The following is a 19,127-nucleotide window of genomic DNA, read 5'->3' on the forward strand; positions in this document are numbered from 1 at the left end:
TTTGTTTTGTTTTGTTTTTAGATTTCACATGTAGGTGAAATCACATGGTATTTGTCTTTCTCAGTCTGATTTTACTTAGCATAATGCTCTCTAGGTCCATCATGTCACAAAAGGCACAATCTAATCGCATTACTATGGCTGTATAATATTCCAGTGTGGTGTTGGTGTGTGTGTGTGCGTGTGTGTGTATACATATATATATATATATATATATATATATACACAATATTTTGTTTATTCATTCATTTGTCAATGGACACTTAGGTTATTTCCATATTTGGCTATTGTAAATAATGCTGCAGTAAACATATACCTTTTCCATTATTGTTTTCATTTTCTTTGGGTAAATACCCAGTAGTGGAATTACTAGATTGTATGGGATTCCTATTTTTAGTTTTTTGAGGAAACTCCATACTGTTTTCCACAGTGGCTGCACCAATATACATTCCCACCAACAGGCAACAAGGGTTCCTTTTTCTCCACATCCCTACCAACACTTGTTATTTCTTGTCTCTTTGATGCCAGGCATTTTGACAGGTGTGAGGTGATAGCTCATTGTGATTGCAATTTGCATTTCCCTGATGTTAATGATGCTGAACACCTCTTCATGTGTCTTCTTGGAAATTGTTTTTTTGATGTTGAGGAAGGCTCCTTTTACAGATGAATGATACCTAGAAAATATAAGAAAATGGTTGAATTAAGAAATCACCCTTTATGTAGCACTGTATCTCAACTATACTTCAATAAAAAGAGAGAGAGAGAGAAGAAAAAGAAGTTACCCTTTTGTCACCACAATGTCAAACTGACTCAAGTGGGAACCATCAATGGATGCCAAAATCATCAGGAGAGACTGGTAGGAAACATGGTGCCTATTATGCCAAATTGTGAAGAATGGTCTCAATTCTTCTCCCCTCTCTAGCCATGCTCCTTGTAATGTGACTTTGTAGCTCCCCTACCAAGGGATGGAGCTACCCCATGAATCTTGACTGGCCTAGTGATTTGTTTTGACCTATGCAACATGGAAGACATGACAGTGTCAGTTCCTAATCTAGACCTTACTCACCTCCTCTTAGTCTCTTGGAACCCTACCATTGTCATGAGAATAAGCCCATGTTAGCCTGCAAGGAGATTCGAGGTGTCACGAGCAGCAGTGAGCCAACATCCAGGAACAAAGCCACCTAGCCAATCCACGGCTGACCCTAGATGTTTAGACCATGACCTCTGTACTCAACTTAAGGGGCACCTAGGTAGCTCAGTTTGGTTTAGCATCTGCCTTTGGCTCAGGTCCTGATCCCAGGGTCCTGGGATCGAGCCCTATGTTGGGCTCCCAGCTGGGCAGGAAGCCTGCTTCTCCCTCTCCCTCTGCTCGCCTCCCCTTGTGTACTAGCTTGTGTGCACTCTCTCTCTCTCTCTCTCTCTCTCTCTCTCTCTCTCTCATGAATAAATAAAATCTTTAAAATAAATAAACTCAAATTGCCAACCCTCAGGCAACCCTAAACAAATCATTATTCGAGGCCACTTGGTTTTGAGATGGTTTGTTATACAGCAATAGCTAAATAACCTAAAGCCACAGATTAGTTAGTAATCACTAAAGGTGAAAACATGTACCATTTGGTGCAGTCATCTGGTGTTCACCACCTTAACCCTCACTAGTGGTAGAACAACCGGGCATTATTGTCCCCTTAGACAATGCAGGAGCAAATACACAGCATTAAGTATGATACATTCTCACCAAAGTTGTTTCAACTAAATCTAATCAAGTTTCTAAACCTCCAGTGATGGGTGGGGGGTGGGGGTGACTGGGTGACAGGCACTGAGGGGGGCACTTGACGGGATGAGCACTGGGTGTTATTCTGTATGATGGTAAATTGAACACCAATAAAAAATAAATTTATTATAAAAAAAAAGATTACAAAGTTCAGAAATGACAAAACCAGGAGTTAAAATCTCTATTGGTTTGAATCTAGGGCCTAACTCCTGAGTACACATCACAAAGCTTCTGAGTAAGGCTAATTGGTGCCCCAAGATATAAAATAAACTCTAAAATCCAGTTATAGGAGCACCTGGCTGGCTCAGTCGCTCAAGGATGCGACTCCTGGTCTTGGGGTTGAGTTCAAGCCTGGCACTGGATGTGGAGATTACTTAAAAATAAAATCTTAAGAGGCTCAGTTAAGCCTCTGCTTTGGCTCAGATCATGATCCCAGGGTCCTGGGATCCAGCCCTGAGTCAAGCTCCCTGCTCAAGGGGGGATCTGCTTCTCCCTCTCCCCTCCCCTCACTTTTTGCACATGCAGGTGTGCGAGCATTCTCTCTCTGTCTCTCTCAAATAAATAAAATCTTTAAAAATAATAATCATAATAAAATTTTTTTATTTTTTTAAAAGATTTTATTTATTTATTGAGAGAGAGCACAAGCATGGGGAGAGGCAGAGGGAGAGGGAGAAGCAGACTCTCTGCTGAGCAGGGAGCCAGACATGGGGCTCAATCCCAGGACCCCAGGATCACGACCTGAGCCAAAGGCAGACGCTCAACCAACTGAGCTACTCAGGTGCCCCATAATAAAATCTTTAAATAAATAAATCCAACTAGAGTAAAAAATTTCTAGAGATGAGGTATTCATAATGTGAATTAACAACTTTACTGTAACATTTTTGTCACCTGTAGGCAATGTCTCTAAACACCGGGTTTCTATTCAAAAAATACTTTGTCATAAACAGGCTTATTAGTGTTCACCCCAGGCAATGCTAGCGCACAGGCGCACACAGAGATTTTACAAAAGGTAAGTACCCTCCCACAGAGAGTAAGGGGAGAAAGGATATTAATTAGGACTCAAGGCTGGACGCTAATGTGTGGTCTCAGTCGGTATCATGGTTAAGAGGGAGAAGTATGTGAAGAAGGATTAAAAACCTATGACCAAAAAAAGATGTTCAGCATCACCAGCCATAATAGGAATGCAAATTAAGACCAACATGAGATACAATCACACACCTATTAAAACGGCTAAAATTTTTTAAAGTAGTAACAGCACCAAATGCTATTGAGAACGTGGGCATCTGGATCTCTGGCAGGCCACTGGGACCATAGGAAGGGGATGCAGCAGTCTGGCAGTTTCTTATAGGGCTGAATGTGCAATTACCATCAAATTCCTAAGCATTGATCCCAGAGAAATGAAAATTGACTTTTGCACCAAAACCTGTGCATTCAGCGGTTGAGCATCTGCCTTTGGCTGGGGCTGTGATCCCGGGGTCCTGGGGTCGAGCCCCGCATGGGGCTCCCTGCTCAGTGGGGGCCTGCTGCTCCCTCTCCCTGTCTGCTGTTCCCCCTGCTGGTGTGCTCGTTCACTCTCTCTCTCTCTGCTGGTGTGGTTGCTCACTCTCGCTCTCTCTCTGTGATAAATGAATAAAATCTCTAAAAAAAAAATTTTAAAAAAAGGTGAGAGGGCAGCCTGGGTAGCTCAGCGGTTTAGCGCCACTTTTGGCCCAAGGCATGATCCTGGAGACCAGGGATGGAGTCCCACATTGGGCTCCCTGCATGGAACCTGCTTCTCCCTCTGCCTGTCTCTCTCTCTGTCTCTGTTTCTCATGAATAAATACATAAAATCTTAAAAAAAAAAAAAAAAAGGTGAGAAAAAATTAGTGTAAAATAGACCTCGATAAAGTCCATTTTAAAACTAACGAGAGGAAATGAATATAGTATCTTGTTTATTCTCACGTATCTTTTCCCTGATCTTAATTCTTTGGTCTTGTTTATACCATCTTGTGTGTTCTGATTCTGAACCCAACAAGAGAATTTGTGAAACACGGCATGAAAAAGCACTATAGGTCACTTGCACTTAGCCAACAAGGATAAGGCACTTACTTTCGGGCAGGCCCTGTGCTGGGCCCCAGGAACACACTGATCCCCAGCTCTGCTCTGCATGGCCTTTCTGCACACCCCACCCACTCCTCCCCACCTTCACGCAATCCCTGACCTAGCTCTCTCCCACACTTCATGGCTTGTTCTTGGATCTTTCATCAAACCTTAAATGATATTTCTAAGGGGAAAGGAAAAAGGAAGGAAGCAGAACCCTTTGGAAGGAACGGCTGTGGAATAGCCAACATTAGAGGGGGTAAGTGGGCATGGTGGGTGGCTGTGGGCCCCAAACAAAGTCCCATGAACTCTGCTGCTGTGCGAGTTCAAGGCTGTTTACTTTATTCTGTACTGACCTCAATCTGACAACTCAAATTCATACCATTATTCCCAGGAAAGAGTAGTGCAAATCTAATGCCAACGCTGGAAGAAATAACTCAGACAATAGTGGTATCTTCATAAATACAGAGGACATTCTTTTGCTTACGAGCCTAGTATTCTATAAAGACCACAGGGAACGCAGACCTTGGAGCAGTGACTCGGGTACAGTGATGAAGAGCCCTTATTCCAGGTCCCTGGACTTGAGGACCTCGCAGAGGAACAGGGGACATCTGAGATTCACATCCTCTATTGTGGTGGTGCTGTTGTTTCAGTTTTCGTTTTTTGTGTTTTTTGTAAATCCGAGACTCAAATGTCAGAAAACGTTGCACTCAGCACTATAGTACACTCAGGGACACAGAGATGGAATTGTTTCTCTTTCCTTGCTCATGTGTCCCCTTAAGCAGTAAACTCCCCTTTTAAAACCTTTTTTTTCAATCTCAAATCTATCTTGAATATTTTTGAATATATTGAAGTTTAACTGTGATTTTTTTACCCCCTTATCTCTAATTCCCCCAAGGACATCCTTGGTGAATCTAGAATAAAGGCATAAAAACTATGCTATCCCTACCAAGGAGAAGTCCAGTTTCTTAGCTCCCAAAACAAGAATCTGGCTTAGTATAGAATGAGCTTCTTGCTGATTGAGATTTTGTAAAATGGTCCAACATAAATCCTGGCTCAAGAATAAGATGGAATGAAGAAGCTGAAATTCAAGTTCCAGGACCACAACAGAGACTGTGTCCAACTCACCTTGCATATGCACATATTCCCAGCACTTAGTGTGGTGTCTGGTACATAGGGGTTGCTCAATAAACATCATTTCATTAAACTGGAAACAGACAAGATTCATGAATTCCCTCCTGCTTTAAGATACCTCTGAAACAAACAAATGCATTTGATCTCAAAAGCATGTGGGAAATACACTCCTAATTTTGATTTCCCTACCACATGCACAGACTTCTCCAAAATATTTATCTCCATCGTCAAGCTCCAGATCCACGTTCTTTTTTTTTTTTTTTAAGATTTTATTTATTTATTCATAAGAGATGCAGAGAGAGAAGCAGAGACACAGGCAGAGGGAGAAGCAGGCTCCTTGCGGGGAAGCCTGATGCAAGACTCGATCCCAGAACTCTGGGATCACGCCCTGGGCCAAAGGCAGGTGCTCAACCCCTGAGCCACCCAGGTGTCCCCAGATCCACATTCTGAAAGGCCTACTAGACAATGAATGACCTGGATCTGGCCGGTGCCTCCCAATGAATGTGTGTAAAACACGTCAGCCCAAAATCTTCCCAGCCTCCCAAGCTAGACCAGTGGTTTCCAACCTATGAAACAAGAACCTAAGAGATCATGGAGTCAGCAGGGTCCCACGGCCAGGTTGATGAAGAGGTCAGCCCCAGGTGCAAGGCAATAAAAGTGTGTGTTGTCCATAGAAAACATAAAAGCAATAATTAAATGGGCTAGAAATCAGCATTTTATTATCACTATGCATCAGCAATTCTGAACAATGTCAATGATCAAATACTCCTCCAAAAAAAAATATCCTATGAATCCAAGTTTTAAACAATTGCTGTGGTTAGTTTTGAGTTTTAATATTTGTCTAAGCTTCAAGTTCAACACTTTTATTGCTTGTACTTTAATAAACATTGCAATCTGCATGGAATTTAACTCAAAGGCCTCTCACTTGTGCAACTGCCCCCAGACACAAGGAGATTCAGGAGCAATTCCCATTCATTTAGAAAGTTTGCAAAGGTCCAGAATCATTCCAGACTACTTCGGGAATCCTTTGTGTCTCCAGCCTCCGTAGAACTCCGTATTCCTACATTTAAAACAGCTTTGACATAAACAATGATGGCGTAGTGATAGTGTCTCAGCTGACAAAATACCATGGGTGGCTGGAGAAACAGAAATTTATTTTCTCACAGCTTTGGAGGTTGGAAGTCTGAGATCACAGTCTGTTTATAGTAAGGGCTTTCTTCCTGGCTTGCAGATGTCAGCCTTCGCACGTGCCCCGACATTTCAGAGAGAGAACACAAGCTCTTTGGCATGAGGTCCCCACCTCAGGGTCAAATATGCTAAGTATACTACTGCATGGAGCAATTCCAAGGGGCCTAGAAATCAATATAAATGCCAAATATTATCTGCAAGCTGGATAAATGATAGAATTCACATTATATATGTAGCCGTATTAGTAGTAGTAGTCCCTAATTAGTTGACTTTGAGTTAATCAAACGTGATATCCTGGGTGGGTCTGACCTAATCAGGTGAGCCCTTTAAGAGAGGCTGGAGTTTAGACTCTCTGGTGCTGGCAGTAAAATCAAGCTATCATAAATTCTCCAGCCTCAAGGAAATGAACTCTGCCGACAACAACGAAGAGGCTTGGAAACAGATCCTTCCCTAGTCAAGCCTCCAAAAGAGAAAATATGGCCCTGGCAACTCCTTAACTTCAGCCTTGTGAGACCCCAAGCAGAGGACCTAGCTAAGCTGGACCTCTGACCTGGAGAAACAGTGATAATAAATAGAGGCTGTTATAAGCTGCTAGTATTTTTTCAAATTTTATTTATTTACTTGAGAAAGAGAATGAGTGAGAGAGAAAGAACCTGAGCAGAGACAGGCAGAGGGAGAAGCAGACTCTCCGCTAAGCAGGGAGCCTGAAGTGGGGCTCAATCCCAGGACCCGGGTATCACGACCTAAGCTGAAGGCAGACCCTTAACCAGCTGAGCCACCCAGGCCCCGTAAGCTGCTAATTTTAAGGCAAGTGTTATACGGCAACAGAAAACCAAAGTGGTTTTTTTGCATGTAGCAGAACCTCTGACTTAAATTAGGCTAATGAACAAAGAAATTTATTTTGTCCAGAAGTACTTCAGACTTCAATTAGGTTTGCTCAGAGGCTCAATTCTGTCATCAAGGATTCGGATTCTTTGCCTCTCACCACTCTGCGATCCAATGTGATGCTTGATCTTCAGATAGTTCCAAGATAGCTCCAATAGTCAAAGGTGTCACATCTAGAAATATCCAGAGGATAAAAAGAGAGTGTTAATTTGTAAGGCATTTTTCAGGAAAAGTATGGAAACTTCCCAGAAGCTCCTCAGATATTCATTCATGTCTCACTGTCCAGAGTCGCACACCCTTTCCAAACCAACCACTGACCAAGAGAAAAGGATGACCTCAGATAGATTTCACCCAAACTGACTGCCCCTGAGTTCAACAGGCATGTGAGGCAGCTAGGTACTTGAACTGAATCAGGGTTCTGTTAAGGAGAAACAGGGAGAAAGGACCAACTTGTCCACTACAAATCCCAGAGTGGGCAGCCCCGGTGGTGCAGTGGTTTGGTGCTGCCTGCAGCCTGGGGTGTGATCCTGGGGACCCGGGATCGAGTCCCACATTGGGCTCCCTGCATGGAGCCTGCTTCTCCCTCTGCCTGTGTCTCTGCCTCTGTGTGTGTGTGTGTCTATGAATAAATAAATAAAACCTAAAAAAAAAAATACAAATCCCAAAGAGTTTATAAAAAAGACAAAGTATGAATGAACCTCTATCCCATCAGTCCAGCACTGGCAGTACCAGCACATCCAAGTTAGAAAAAGATGGAGAGCTTTCTCTGCGGAATCACCACGGCGGCCGGGCCCCTGTACACATATCCTGAAAACTGGAGGGCCTTCAAGGCTCTCATTGCTGCTCAGTACAGCGGGGCTCAGGTCCGCGTGCTCTCCGCACCACCCCACTTCCACTTTGGCCAAACCAACCGCACCCCTGAATTTCTCCGTAAATTTCCTGCTGGCAAGGTTCCAGCATTTGAGGGTGACGATGGATTCTGTGTGTTTGAGAGCAATGCCATTGCCTACTATGTGAGCAATGAGGAGCTGCGGGGAAATACTCCAGAGGCAGCAGCCCAGGTGGTGCAGTGGGTGAGCTTTGCTGATAGCGACATAGTGCCCCCAGCCAGTACCTGGGTGCTTCCTACCTTGGGCATCATGCACCACAACAAGCAGGCCACAGAGAATGCAAAGGAGGAAGTGAGGCGAATTCTGGGGCTCCTGGATACTCATTTGAAGACGAGGACTTTTCTGGTGGGCGAACGTGTGACACTGGCTGACATCACAGTTGTCTGCACCCTGTTGTGGCTCTATAAACAGGTCCTGGAGCCTTCTTTCCGCCAGGCCTTCCCCAATACCAACCGCTGGTTCCTTACCTGCATTAACCAGCCCCAGTTCTGGGCTGTCTTGGGGGAAGTGAAACTCTGTGAGAAGATGGTCCAGTTTGATGCTAAAAAGTTTGCAGAGAGCCAACCTAAAAAAGACACGGAAAGAGAAGGGTTCTCGGGAAGAGAAGCAGAAGCCCCAGGCTGAGCGGAAAGAGGAGAAGAAGGCTGCTGCCCCTGCTCCTGAGGAGGAAATGGATGCATGTGAGCAGGCACTGGCTGCTGAGCCAAAGGCCAAAGACCCCTTTGCTCACCCGCCCAAGAGTACCTTTGTGTTGGACGAATTTAAGCGCAAGTACTCCAATGAGGACACTCTCACTGTGGCACTGCCGTATTTCTGGGAGCACTTCGATAAGGATGGCTGGTCCCTGTGGTATGCTGAGTACCGCTTCCCTGAGGAGCTCACTCAGACCTTTATGAGTTGTAACCTCATCACTGGAATGTTCCAACAGTTGGACAAGCTGAGGAAGAATGCCTTTGCCAGTGTCATCCTCTTTGGAACCAACAACAGCAGCTCCATTTCTGGAGTCTGGGTCTTCCGAGGCCAGGAGCTTGCCTTTCCGCTGAGTCCAGATTGGCAGGTGGACTACGAGTCCTATACGTGGCGGAAACTGGATCCTGGCAGTGAGGAGAACCAGACGCTGGTTCGAGAGTACTTTTCCTGGGAGGGGGCCTTCCAGCATGTGGGCAAAACCTTCAATCAGGGCAAGATCTTCAAGTAAACATCTCTTGTCATCATCGCCTAGCTGCCTGTACCTGCCCTTCAGGGAGATGGGGGTCATTAAAGGAAACTGAACATTGAAAAAAAAAAAAAAAAAAGAAAAAAAGAAAAAGATGGAGAGCAGAGGTGCAAAGACAAAGAAACTACCCAGGCAATGAGCAGCTAATAGCATGCACATTTGCAGGACATGTTTGCAAAAAGTTAATGAAGGTTTATTTAAAGTGTTAAAAACTGTCACAGACACTGAGTTGGGTCTGCAACCAGTGACAAGAAACCTGAAACAAGGAAGTGACATCACATCAGAAAGTGTCAAGGAGCAAGAACATTGCAAAAGACATAGAAGGTGAAGAAGACAATGATAAAAGAGCAGATACCTGCACCAGATGCATTGCCTAAGGATTTTCATCAATGCCATAGAATCAGAAATTAGTATCAGAACTTTCTTTGTACATCATTGATCATATGTGGTCATGCTTCATTTAATTACATAGCAATTTACATATAATTATTATTACTCTATGGGTTTGAGTCCTATGCTTAATAACTCTTCCTGGTACGGTTATAGATAATTCATGTTAAAATATTAAATGCAGGGGATCCCTGGGTGGCGCAGCGGTTTAGCGCCTGCCTTTGGCCCAGGGCACGATCCTGGAGATCCGGGATCGAATCCCACGTCAGGCTCCCAGTGCGTGGAGCCTGCTTCTCCCTCTGCCTGTGTCTCTGCCTCTCTCTCCCTCTCTCTGTGACTATCATAAATAAATAAAAATTTTAAAAAAGTAAATAAATAAAATATTAAATGCATAAAAAGCAAATCATGTGTAACCCTGCATTTAACGACTTGCCTTAATTGAAGAAAAAAATCATAAAAATATTTTAACTACCTGGGGAAACCCAAGATTTATAGAAACCTGCTCTCCCTTAGAAAGGAGATAGAAGGTATACACGTACCTAATCATCATATTGGACACCTTCAACTTACACGTAATGTCAGTAATTTCTCAATAAAGCTGGAAATGATTTTTAAGTTTTTTTTTTAATTTTTATTTATTTATGATAGTCACAGAGAGAGAGAGAGAGAGGCAGAGACATAGGCAGAGGGAGAAGCAGGCTCCATGCACCGGGAGCCCGACGTGGGATTCGATCCCGGGTCTCCAGGATCGCGCCCTGGGCCAAAGGCAGGCGCCAAACCGCTGCGCCACCCAGGGATCCCGATTTTTAAGTTTTTTAATAGGTAAGTGAGCCCCTGAATCTTTTCTAAGAGTTTAAGAAATACATAAATTCTGACTAGGATATCCCGCTCTTTCCCTGAGAATGCGGATGCTGTCAGGAACACGGGTCGGAACGCAGCGCGCGCACGAGGAGGCCGGGGGGGAGGGGACCTGGGGTAGCCGAAGGAGACCAGCCTCGGCCGGGAGGCTGCTGCTGTGCCGCCGCGCGAGCGCCCCCGCCCCCGCCCCCGCCCCCGAGGCCCGCCCCCGCCCCCGCCCCCGCCGCCCCCCGCCGGGGAGCCCGAGAGCAGCGGGCGAACCCCGGGCTTCCTCCACCCGCCGCGGCCTTCTCGTGCGGCCGGGCGCGGCGTCATCTTCGGGACTGGGCTCCCCGCTCCGGCTTCTCGGATCCCCGCACCGCCTGGCGCCCGGCGCTGGCGCTTCACGAGTGTCCCGACACGGTTCGGAGCTGGAGCCGGAGGAGGAGGCCGGAGACATCCAAGGGCGCCCGCCGAGAAGACACTAGGCTGGAAAGAAGCCGCCTCCGGGTCACGCAGCCTCCCGGCCCCACGGCCCCGTCGCGGGCTGCCAGGCGTCGCGGGTTCGGGGAAGCCCCCGGCGGGGGCGGGGAGGGCGGGGGTTGGGGCCGAGGTGAGCCCCCGCGGCCGCCAGAGGGCACGAGCGCCCCGAGGCCTCCCGCCACGGCGACGCCGCGACCGGTGGAGGTGGCGGGCCGCGGGGAGGGGTGGCCGGAGCCCGCGGGGGGCGGCGGGGGTGGAGCGAGGGCAGCGGGCGGAACCGGGACAGCGGGCCCCGCTCGCCCCCCAGCCGAGCCCCGGCGCGGCGCCAGCCCCGGCCCGCGCCCCGCACTCCGCGGCGACCTCGACGCCCGGGCGGGGTCGAGGGACGCTCCCAGCTCCGCGCCCGCCTCGCGCCCCCTTCCCGAGGGCACCGCCCGGGGACGCGGGCCGGGGCGAGCGCGCCTCGGAGGCCGGCCGCCGCCGAACAATGGCCGGAGAGGCGGCGGCGGGCGCGGAGGGGCCGGGGCGCCCGGGCGCTGGAAGCCCCGCCCCTCGGCGGCGCCCTGGCAACGCGGGCCGGGCCGCGCCGCCTGCTCCCCGCCCCCCGGCGCCCGGCACCAGGCGGGGCCCCGGCCGGAGCGCTGCAGCCGCCGCCGCTGCTCTGCAGAGCGGGGCCCGGGGTCGGGGCTGGGGCGCCCTCCCCGCCACCTCGTCGCGCCGCTATGAGCCAGGGAAGCCCGGGGGCCCGCGACGCCCCCCGCGAGCCCGCGGCCCCCCCCAACCCCTTCGTGCATGAGCTCCGTCTCTCCCGTCTCCAGAGGGTGAAGGTAACGTGTGAGCGGGGGGCGCCGGGGGGACGCGCGGGCCGGCACAGGGGCCGTGTAGGGCGCAGGCGGCGACGGGGACGCGAATCGGGAGAAGATGGGCGAGAGGCCTGCGGGGCGGGAGCCCGGAGCAGCGCACGTGGGAGGGGCGGGGGTGGGCGACGGGCAGCTCGAGGGCGTGGGAGGACGGAGGACGTGGGGACTGCGCTTCCCGGGCTGCGGAGGCCGACGAGCTGGACCGAGGTGGAGGCTACGGGGAGCCGGGGGTGGGGGCGCGGGCCTGCCGAGGGCGTCTCCGGGGCCCTAATTAGAGGGAAGAGGTTTGCAGCCCCGGAGCCCGAGACACCCCCTCCTCCCGCTCCCGCTCCGGCTCCGGCTCCCGCTCCGGCTCCCGCTCCCCGCACTGCAGCACCTCCTGGTGGGGGGCGGGGCGGCCGAGCGGGGGCCCGGCTGCAGGAAGTGGGGACGGGCGTGGGAAGGGAGTGTCCAAGGTCTGCTCCCTCACCGCCCGAGGCGGGCTCCTGGGGCTCGGAGTGTTTACCCGCACTCTCCCCGGGGCGGCCCCGGAGCCACTCCGGCTCCTGGCAACCCTGACTCTGCGCTGCGGAGCCAGGAGCTCGTCTCCCCCCTCCCCCGGTCCCCGGGGAGTGCCGTGGAGTGGAACTAGGTCGGCCTGGGCCAGGACAGTGGACCCCTGTGTGTTCCAAGCCTCCGCCACCTCCCAGGGCCGAGGTAGCAGAACCGCGCACCTGGCTGCTGTTGGACGTGGGAGCTATTTGCGGAATGCGCCGTGGGGAGGGCACCTGTCTCCAGGCCCCTCCCTGTCAAGCCCCGCGCCGGGCGCCTCCGCACGGATCATGAAATGCTCTGAACAGCCTCACCCAGGGCTGGAGGCGTCCTATGATTAAAAAAATTCTGTCGGATCCCATGAATCCTTTATCCTGTCGCCGTTATTGGTGTCTCCATCTCACCTTGGGTCCCCGCCGGTGCCCACACCACCGCCACTGGCTCCCGATCTACAGGGGGTTGGCCCTCTGCCCCATTGCTGGCGGAGAAGGAAGCAGTGGAGACAGGGTCTTCCAGTCCTGAAGGGGCGTTTTCTCCCACCCTCCGCAGTTCTGCCTCCTGGGGGCACTATTGGCCCCCATCCGAGTGCTCCTGGCCTTTATTGTCCTCTTTCTCCTCTGGCCCTTCGCCTGGCTGCAAGTAGCTGGTCTTACGGAGGAGCAGCTGCAGGAGCCAATTACTGGATGGAGGAAGTAAGTGGGGCTCAGCCCCCAGAGACCCTACTTCTCTGCTTCTGTTACCCTTTCTTCTCCCTCCTTGAGAAGAAAGGGAGGAAGGGTTCTGAGGTGCTGCTCCTCAGCCTGGACAGGTAGCATGGGTCAGCCCAGCTCAGACCCAGTACCCAGGGCCTCAGCTCTCAGTGGTGCACCCTGACTGTCCCAAGTAGGCCGGCTCCAGCCCCTTGGCAGGGGAATGGAGGACTAGGCAAGGGCACCTGTGTTTTGGGGTGCCTAAGCCTGGACGTGATGAGGGACAGGACCACGTCTCTGCTGATGCCTGGCCTTGCCCTGCAGGACTGTGTGCCACAATGGGGTGCTGGGCCTCAGCCGCCTGCTCTTTTTCCTGCTGGGCTTCCTTCGAATTCGTGTCCGGGGCCAGCGGGCCTCTCGCCTTCAGGCCCCTGTCCTTGTTGCTGCTCCCCACTCCACTTTCTTTGACCCCATCGTTCTGCTGCCCTGTGACCTGCCCAAGGTTGTGTCCCGAGCCGAGAACCTTTCCGTGCCTGTAATTGGAGGTGAGAGAGCACTAGAGGGGTGGAGGGAAGAGATGACAACTCTGAGCCAGAAAGGGCAGGAATCCGAGATGCTCTGGAGAGAAGAATGGGCCTCCAGGGAAGGGAGAGGTCAGGAGGGAAATCGCCTGTGGCTGGCGAGTAAGATGCAAATGGATACCCCTTAGTACCCAAGGGCTGGTGCACACAGGTGTTGGGAGGTCCTCAGATTACTTGCCTCAAGGAAATGCACGGTGAAAGGAGGGTCTCCAGGGCAAAGAGGTCACTGAGAAGCGAGTGCCTCCTACTGTGGAGCGGAGAGATTGCGGATTTGAATGCCCCTGGGTAGGAATCCAGTGACTCGTCTTCTCTCTGGACCCCAGCCCTTCTTCGCTTCAACCAAGCCATCCTCGTGTCCCGGCATGACCCGGCGTCTCGGCGCAGAGTGGTGGAGGAGGTCCGAAGACGGGCTACCTCCGGAGGCAAGTGGCCCCAGGTGGGTAAGCCTGTCAAAGTCTCCCCTGTATGTGCTCCCAGACAGGCTTTTCTCCCCTCTCTCCCGTTCAGGCCATCCCAGCTCACTCCAGGGGTTTTCTCCCCCCAGGTACTATTCTTTCCTGAGGGTACCTGTTCCAACAAGAAGGCTTTGCTCAAGTTCAAGCCAGGTGAATAAAATGATGGGGGTGGGTGGGCTGTGGGAAAAAGGAGCCCCAGATTTGGAGGGCACTCTGGAATGGCCCAGGAAGTGGCACAGCGACAGTAAGGAAGAGAGAGAACTTCCTGGCCAACCCTGAGACGTCTCTGGGAGTCAGAAAGAAAACTATAATGAAGTGGAGCCAGACCAGACGTCATTTCAGAACCATCCCAGAACCTGACACTCTTGCTTTCTAGCTGCCTCCATGAACTAACCTCTGTCTGGGGCTGGGGGGTGGGACTGGGATTCAGGAGCCTTCATCGCCGGGGTTCCTGTACAGCCCGTCCTCATCCAATACCCCAACAGTCTGGTGAGTCTGAGTCCAAGGGAGGATGCGGGAACACGCATCCGCCCTTAATCAGTGGCAGCGTTGCCTGTGGCGGTGGGATGGGTTTGCGAGGTGGGAACGGGAACCTGGGGAGGGGGGAGCTTTCCCCGAGGAGGCTCAGCCGGGATGAAAAGTGACACATGTGTCCCCTGGCCTCTGCTTCTCCTCAGGATACCACCAGCTGGGCATGGAGGGGCCCTGGAGTGTGAGTCTCAGGGTCCCTGGGGTGAGGGTGGGAGCAGGGCCCCCAGAGAAGTCCTGGCCCGTCTTCCAGTCTCCAGACGAGGCAGACAGACCTTCGTCACTGTCACATTGAGAGACCTCTACTCTAGAGGAGGGGGTGCCTGCTTCCCGGTTTGTTCTCACCTCCAAACGATCCTGAAGTGCCTGCAGCCACCCCCCTGCAACTCTTCTGCCGTGTTCAAGCTCCTCTGACTCCCCGGCCATGTTCTAAGTGGTCTCCCCGCTGCGGCCCTGCTTGGGAACCAGCAGGCCTGCCTCACCTCTTCTGCTGTTGCTCACACCTTGTCCCTGGCAGGTCATCCCCAGCCCGTCCCTGCCAGCCTCTCTCTTGCCCTCCCGCCTTCTGTGTCCTGGCTGCACACCTGCCCAGCCCACCGGGTGGTTAGGGGCCCCTGCCCTGTGTGTCCCGGCTACACACCTGCCCAGCCCACCAGATGGTTAGGGGGCCACTTTACATGAGTGGGTGGAACTTTCCCACCCCCCTCCTTAGGGTGGGAGGCCCCCTGATTAGAGACTGCTGAGCATCTGAGGTCTCTCTTCTCTTAGACTGAAGGTCTTGTGGCTCACAGCCTCTCAGCCCTGCAGCATAGTGGACGTGGAGGTAGGATACCTCCCCACATTTCCCATACTGCCAGGCTGAACCCCTGGAGGGAGAAGAGGGGGGGTGGTCCCCCACAGCTTTGAGGTCATGATGAGAGAGAGCCATGCGTGTTTCAGTTCCTGCCTGTATACCACCCCAGCCCAGAGGAGAGCGGGAACCCCACCCTGTATGCCAACAACGTCCAGAGGGTGATGGCACAGTGAGTATCCCATGGACTATTTCCTATAGCACGGATGTGGCATCGGAAGGCCAGGGCAGGTGAAGGACTGAGGTTCCAAGCAGGGTGGGGGCGTGGGCTGGGGGATGGGCTCTGAACAGCTGAGCTCAGGGTGGTTCAGAGGCCTGGTCTCCTCCGTGTTCAGCAGCCCAGACCCAGTAATGTCTCTCGTACCTTGTTCCCCTTCCCACCCCCACCCCCACCCCTACCCCACCCCCGTTCCATTGCCCTCCACCGCATAGGGCCCTGGGCATTCCAGCCACCGAGTGTGAGTTTGTAGGCAGCTTGCCCGTGATTGTGGTGGGCCGGCTGAAGGTGGCACTGGAGCCACAGCTCTGGGAACTGGGAAAGGTGCTTCGGAAGGCCGGGTAAGTGACCTTGAACGGAGGGTTCGGCACAGTCATCTGGAGGGAGAAAAGAAAGAAGAGAGAAATGGGAAGAAGGAAGGCAAGTTGTAAAAAAGCAAGTGGGAAGGTAGAGGAATTTGTCTCAAGGATAACAGAATACAGGAAGGAGGTGAAAAGAGAGTGAAAGCTATGGAATAAGCGCAGTGAGGAAGGAGGCCTGGCTCTCAGAGGCCGGGAGTCAGAGTCCTTATCAGGAGAACACAGGTACACCGTGCTGGGTGGCTGCGGACCCGGGCAGCGTGTTCAGGAAGCTGCTGAGTACACTGCTCCATTGCAGGCTGTCCCCTGGCCGTGTGGATGCCGGGGCAGAGCCAGGCCGCAGCCGGAGAATCAACCGGGAGGAGTTTGCCAAGCAGCTCCAGCTCTCTGACCCGCAGACAGCGGCTGGGGCCTTCAGCTACTTCCAGCAGGTAAAGGAGCTGGGACATGGGCCAGAGCCCAGGCCCTGCCCTGCGGCTGACACTTGCAGGCTGGAAGGACGCTGTCCAACTGGCCGCAGAGGTGGCCAGCTTGGAAGCTGCACGGGGTGTTCTCACAGCAGCTGTTGGGGGCTCCTCCCCTGAGCTCCACCGGGAGACTCGTTTTTTATGGAGTAACCTGGTGCATTGACGAGCAATGTCTTAATCGCTGTGGCAGGAACAATGGAGAAATAATTGGTCAGTGAGGACCCTAAGTTTCTGAAACCACTTTAGAGATTGGCAGAGACGGGGGACCGTACAACGTTGTGGGCACCTCCGGGTCGCAGGGAGGAGTTGGCTGGGAAGGTAACCTCTGGAGGGGAAAACATGGGACAGTTAGACGGCGATGGGTGTGAGACTCCAGTCTTTACGATGCTTGTTAAAAGTAACCCACAGCTTCTCAGAGGGATTCCTGAGCTATCCCAAGAATGTGGGCACTCCATAGATTTCCTGGGACTTAACCATATGTTCCTGTTGCATTATAATAATCCTAGGAGATTCTTAACATTTGCCAATGACTACCACTGGCCTCTGAGAGCTCCCTTTGGTTCGAGATGCACACCATGGTTCTCAGCATCCTCAGAGTGAGCCAGGGGCGCTGATTCCTTGGCTCAGGGCAGACTGTCAGGGAGAGCTTCTCCACCTAGCCTATAGAGAGCGGAGCCAAAACTGGAGTGGCGTGGTTTCACCATGGCAGGTGTCCTTGGGTTTTTTGGTAGGGAATTACACCAGTGGCCCCCTTTTAGTCTGCTAGACCAGTTCTCCAGCGGGTAGGCTGAGTCAGCGGAGAACCAGTTTTTCCAGTGCCAGGTACGTCAGACACTTGATGCTAACAACTTCACTCCTGAGGGATTCCCTCACATTTACGGGAGATCCCTCTGGAAAGCTTTGTCACCAGGTGGCGTGGGGATGAGTGAACCCATGAGGAATCCTGGAGAGTTTAGAGCTCACAGATCTGGGGGGAAGCAGGCACCAGGTCATCTCCGTGCTTGCTGAGGAGAAGAGGGAGGAGCCAAAATCCAGGGCAAGAGGGAGAACACAGGGTTGGTCCTCATGCTGCCCGGGTTTCTCCCTCCAGGATGCCGAGGGTTTGGTGGACTTTCGAGACGTGGCTTTGGCACTGGCAGCTCTGGATGGGGGCAGGAGCCTGGAGGAGCTGATGCGCCTGGCCTTTGAGGTCTCAGGAGGGTCAGGGGAGGGATTGGGGTGGGAGACATGCGGTGGCCCTGCCGATCCACCCAAGAGGCCTATGTGGGGTACTGTTCCCAGTAGCTTCTGGATACCGAGCACTCAGCATCCACCCGAGTGCCACCCTGTCTAGGCTACATAACTCCAGTCGTCGTTGAGGCCTGGCTGAGAACAGGGCAAGAGCATCAGCTCTGCAGTTTCTAGTTCTGCACAAAGGGCCCAGGGCAGAAGGGGCAGGGGAGACAGGGGGCCCTTCTTCTGCCCTCTCAAGTAGGGAGAGGGGAGGAGCCTGTGAGGCCAACCTGCGGGGCGCTGTGGGGCTGAGGCTGGGGCATGAGGACCCGGCTTGACTTGGTCCCTTGTGTGCCAGCTCTTTGCCGAGGAGCAAGTGGAGGAGGCGGGCCGGCTGCTGTACAAAGACGGCTTCAGCACCATCCTGCACCTGCTGCTGGGGTCACCCCGCCCCGCCGCTGCGACTTTGCATGCCGAGCTGTGCCAGGCGGGACCCCGCCAAGGCCTTTCTCTCTGTGAGTCACAGCCTTCTCTGCCACCACCAGCCCCTGGGAGGGGTGGGGAAACACTAGAGCCCGTGGCCTGAGGGGGCGTTCCCCATCGGGAGGTGGAGGACGGAAGCTTGGACTTGAGAAGTGAAGCAGAGGTTGAGAAGGACAGGGCACCCCGACTCCCAAAGACTAAGGCTGCCTTCTCCCCCACCTTCCTGGATCGTTTTACTTTTCTCCTTATCTCACTGATGTGTCCAGGTCAGTTCCAGGACTTCTCCCTCCATGACCCACTCCACGGGACACTCCTCCACACCTACCTGCGCCCGTCCTGGAAGCCACATGCCTCTTTCCCCAGCAGCCCCGCTGCTCTGGCCAATGGGACTGTGCCAGTGCCCAAGCCAAAGGGTGACTGAGCACCTCCGCCTCCCAGCTCACCTTGGCCTGCTCTGGGCCTCAAGCCCACTTCTGCTCCTGCTTGATTTTTTTGTTATTGTTGTTTAAGTTGATTTTTTCTGTTTGTTTTTTTTTTTTTTTGTAAGAAACTATTTTATATATAAATATAAATATATATCTATATCTATTTAAGAAAAAATGAGGCTGTTACATTGATAGTACCAGCTGGGAACAAAAGGGATTAATAATTGCCTGCTCCGGTGGGAAGAGCCTGAGGTTCCCCAGGGCAGTCCTCCCTGCAGAGGTCATTCTGCTCTTGGAGCCCCCCTTCTGTTGTCGTCCTACGTGTGCCTGCTGTGTTATATATATACATGCACGTTTTAACAGACTTCCTCAGGAACCTCTTTTCGGCCTATTCCCTCTTGTTCTGTCCTTGTTAGAGATTACTACCATTTTATATTTAATAATCCTACTGAGAATGCAGCCGTCTTCCCCCGCCCCCCCGGGAGCAGAGAGCAATGTCCGGAGCTACGGGATCCGCCCTGCAGCTCAGAGCAGCTTCAGGACCGTGTTTGCCCAGGGTATGGGTGCGTTGAGACATTTAAGCCCCTTCCGTCCAGCCTA

At 52.4% G+C, this 19,127-nt stretch overlaps 1 protein-coding gene and 1 pseudogene across 1 annotated transcript; both read left to right on the top strand.

The window, feature by feature from the left end:
* Positions 1–7,806: 7,806 nt before the first annotated feature.
* On the top strand, positions 7,807–9,216 carry LOC112675424 (elongation factor 1-gamma-like; annotated as a pseudogene).
* A 2,298-nt stretch (positions 9,217–11,514) lies between these two features.
* Positions 11,515–18,949, top strand: LPCAT4 (lysophosphatidylcholine acyltransferase 4). The gene is made up of 14 exons (XM_049104343.1): positions 11,515–11,697; positions 12,811–12,953; positions 13,275–13,495; positions 13,855–13,967; positions 14,076–14,136; positions 14,417–14,475; positions 14,664–14,698; positions 15,283–15,337; positions 15,454–15,536; positions 15,797–15,922; positions 16,239–16,371; positions 17,498–17,596; positions 17,978–18,134; positions 18,369–18,949. Exons 1-14 carry the CDS (start codon positions 11,593–11,595, stop codon positions 18,521–18,523), a joined length of 1,545 nt encoding a protein of 514 aa, XP_048960300.1. The 5' UTR covers positions 11,515–11,592; the 3' UTR covers positions 18,524–18,949.
* Positions 18,950–19,127: the final 178 nt, after the last annotated feature.

The sequence above is a fragment of the Canis lupus genome, chromosome 30 (assembly GCF_003254725.2).
Source record: "Canis lupus dingo isolate Sandy chromosome 30, ASM325472v2, whole genome shotgun sequence".
NCBI classification, from domain to species: domain Eukaryota; kingdom Metazoa; phylum Chordata; class Mammalia; order Carnivora; family Canidae; genus Canis; species Canis lupus.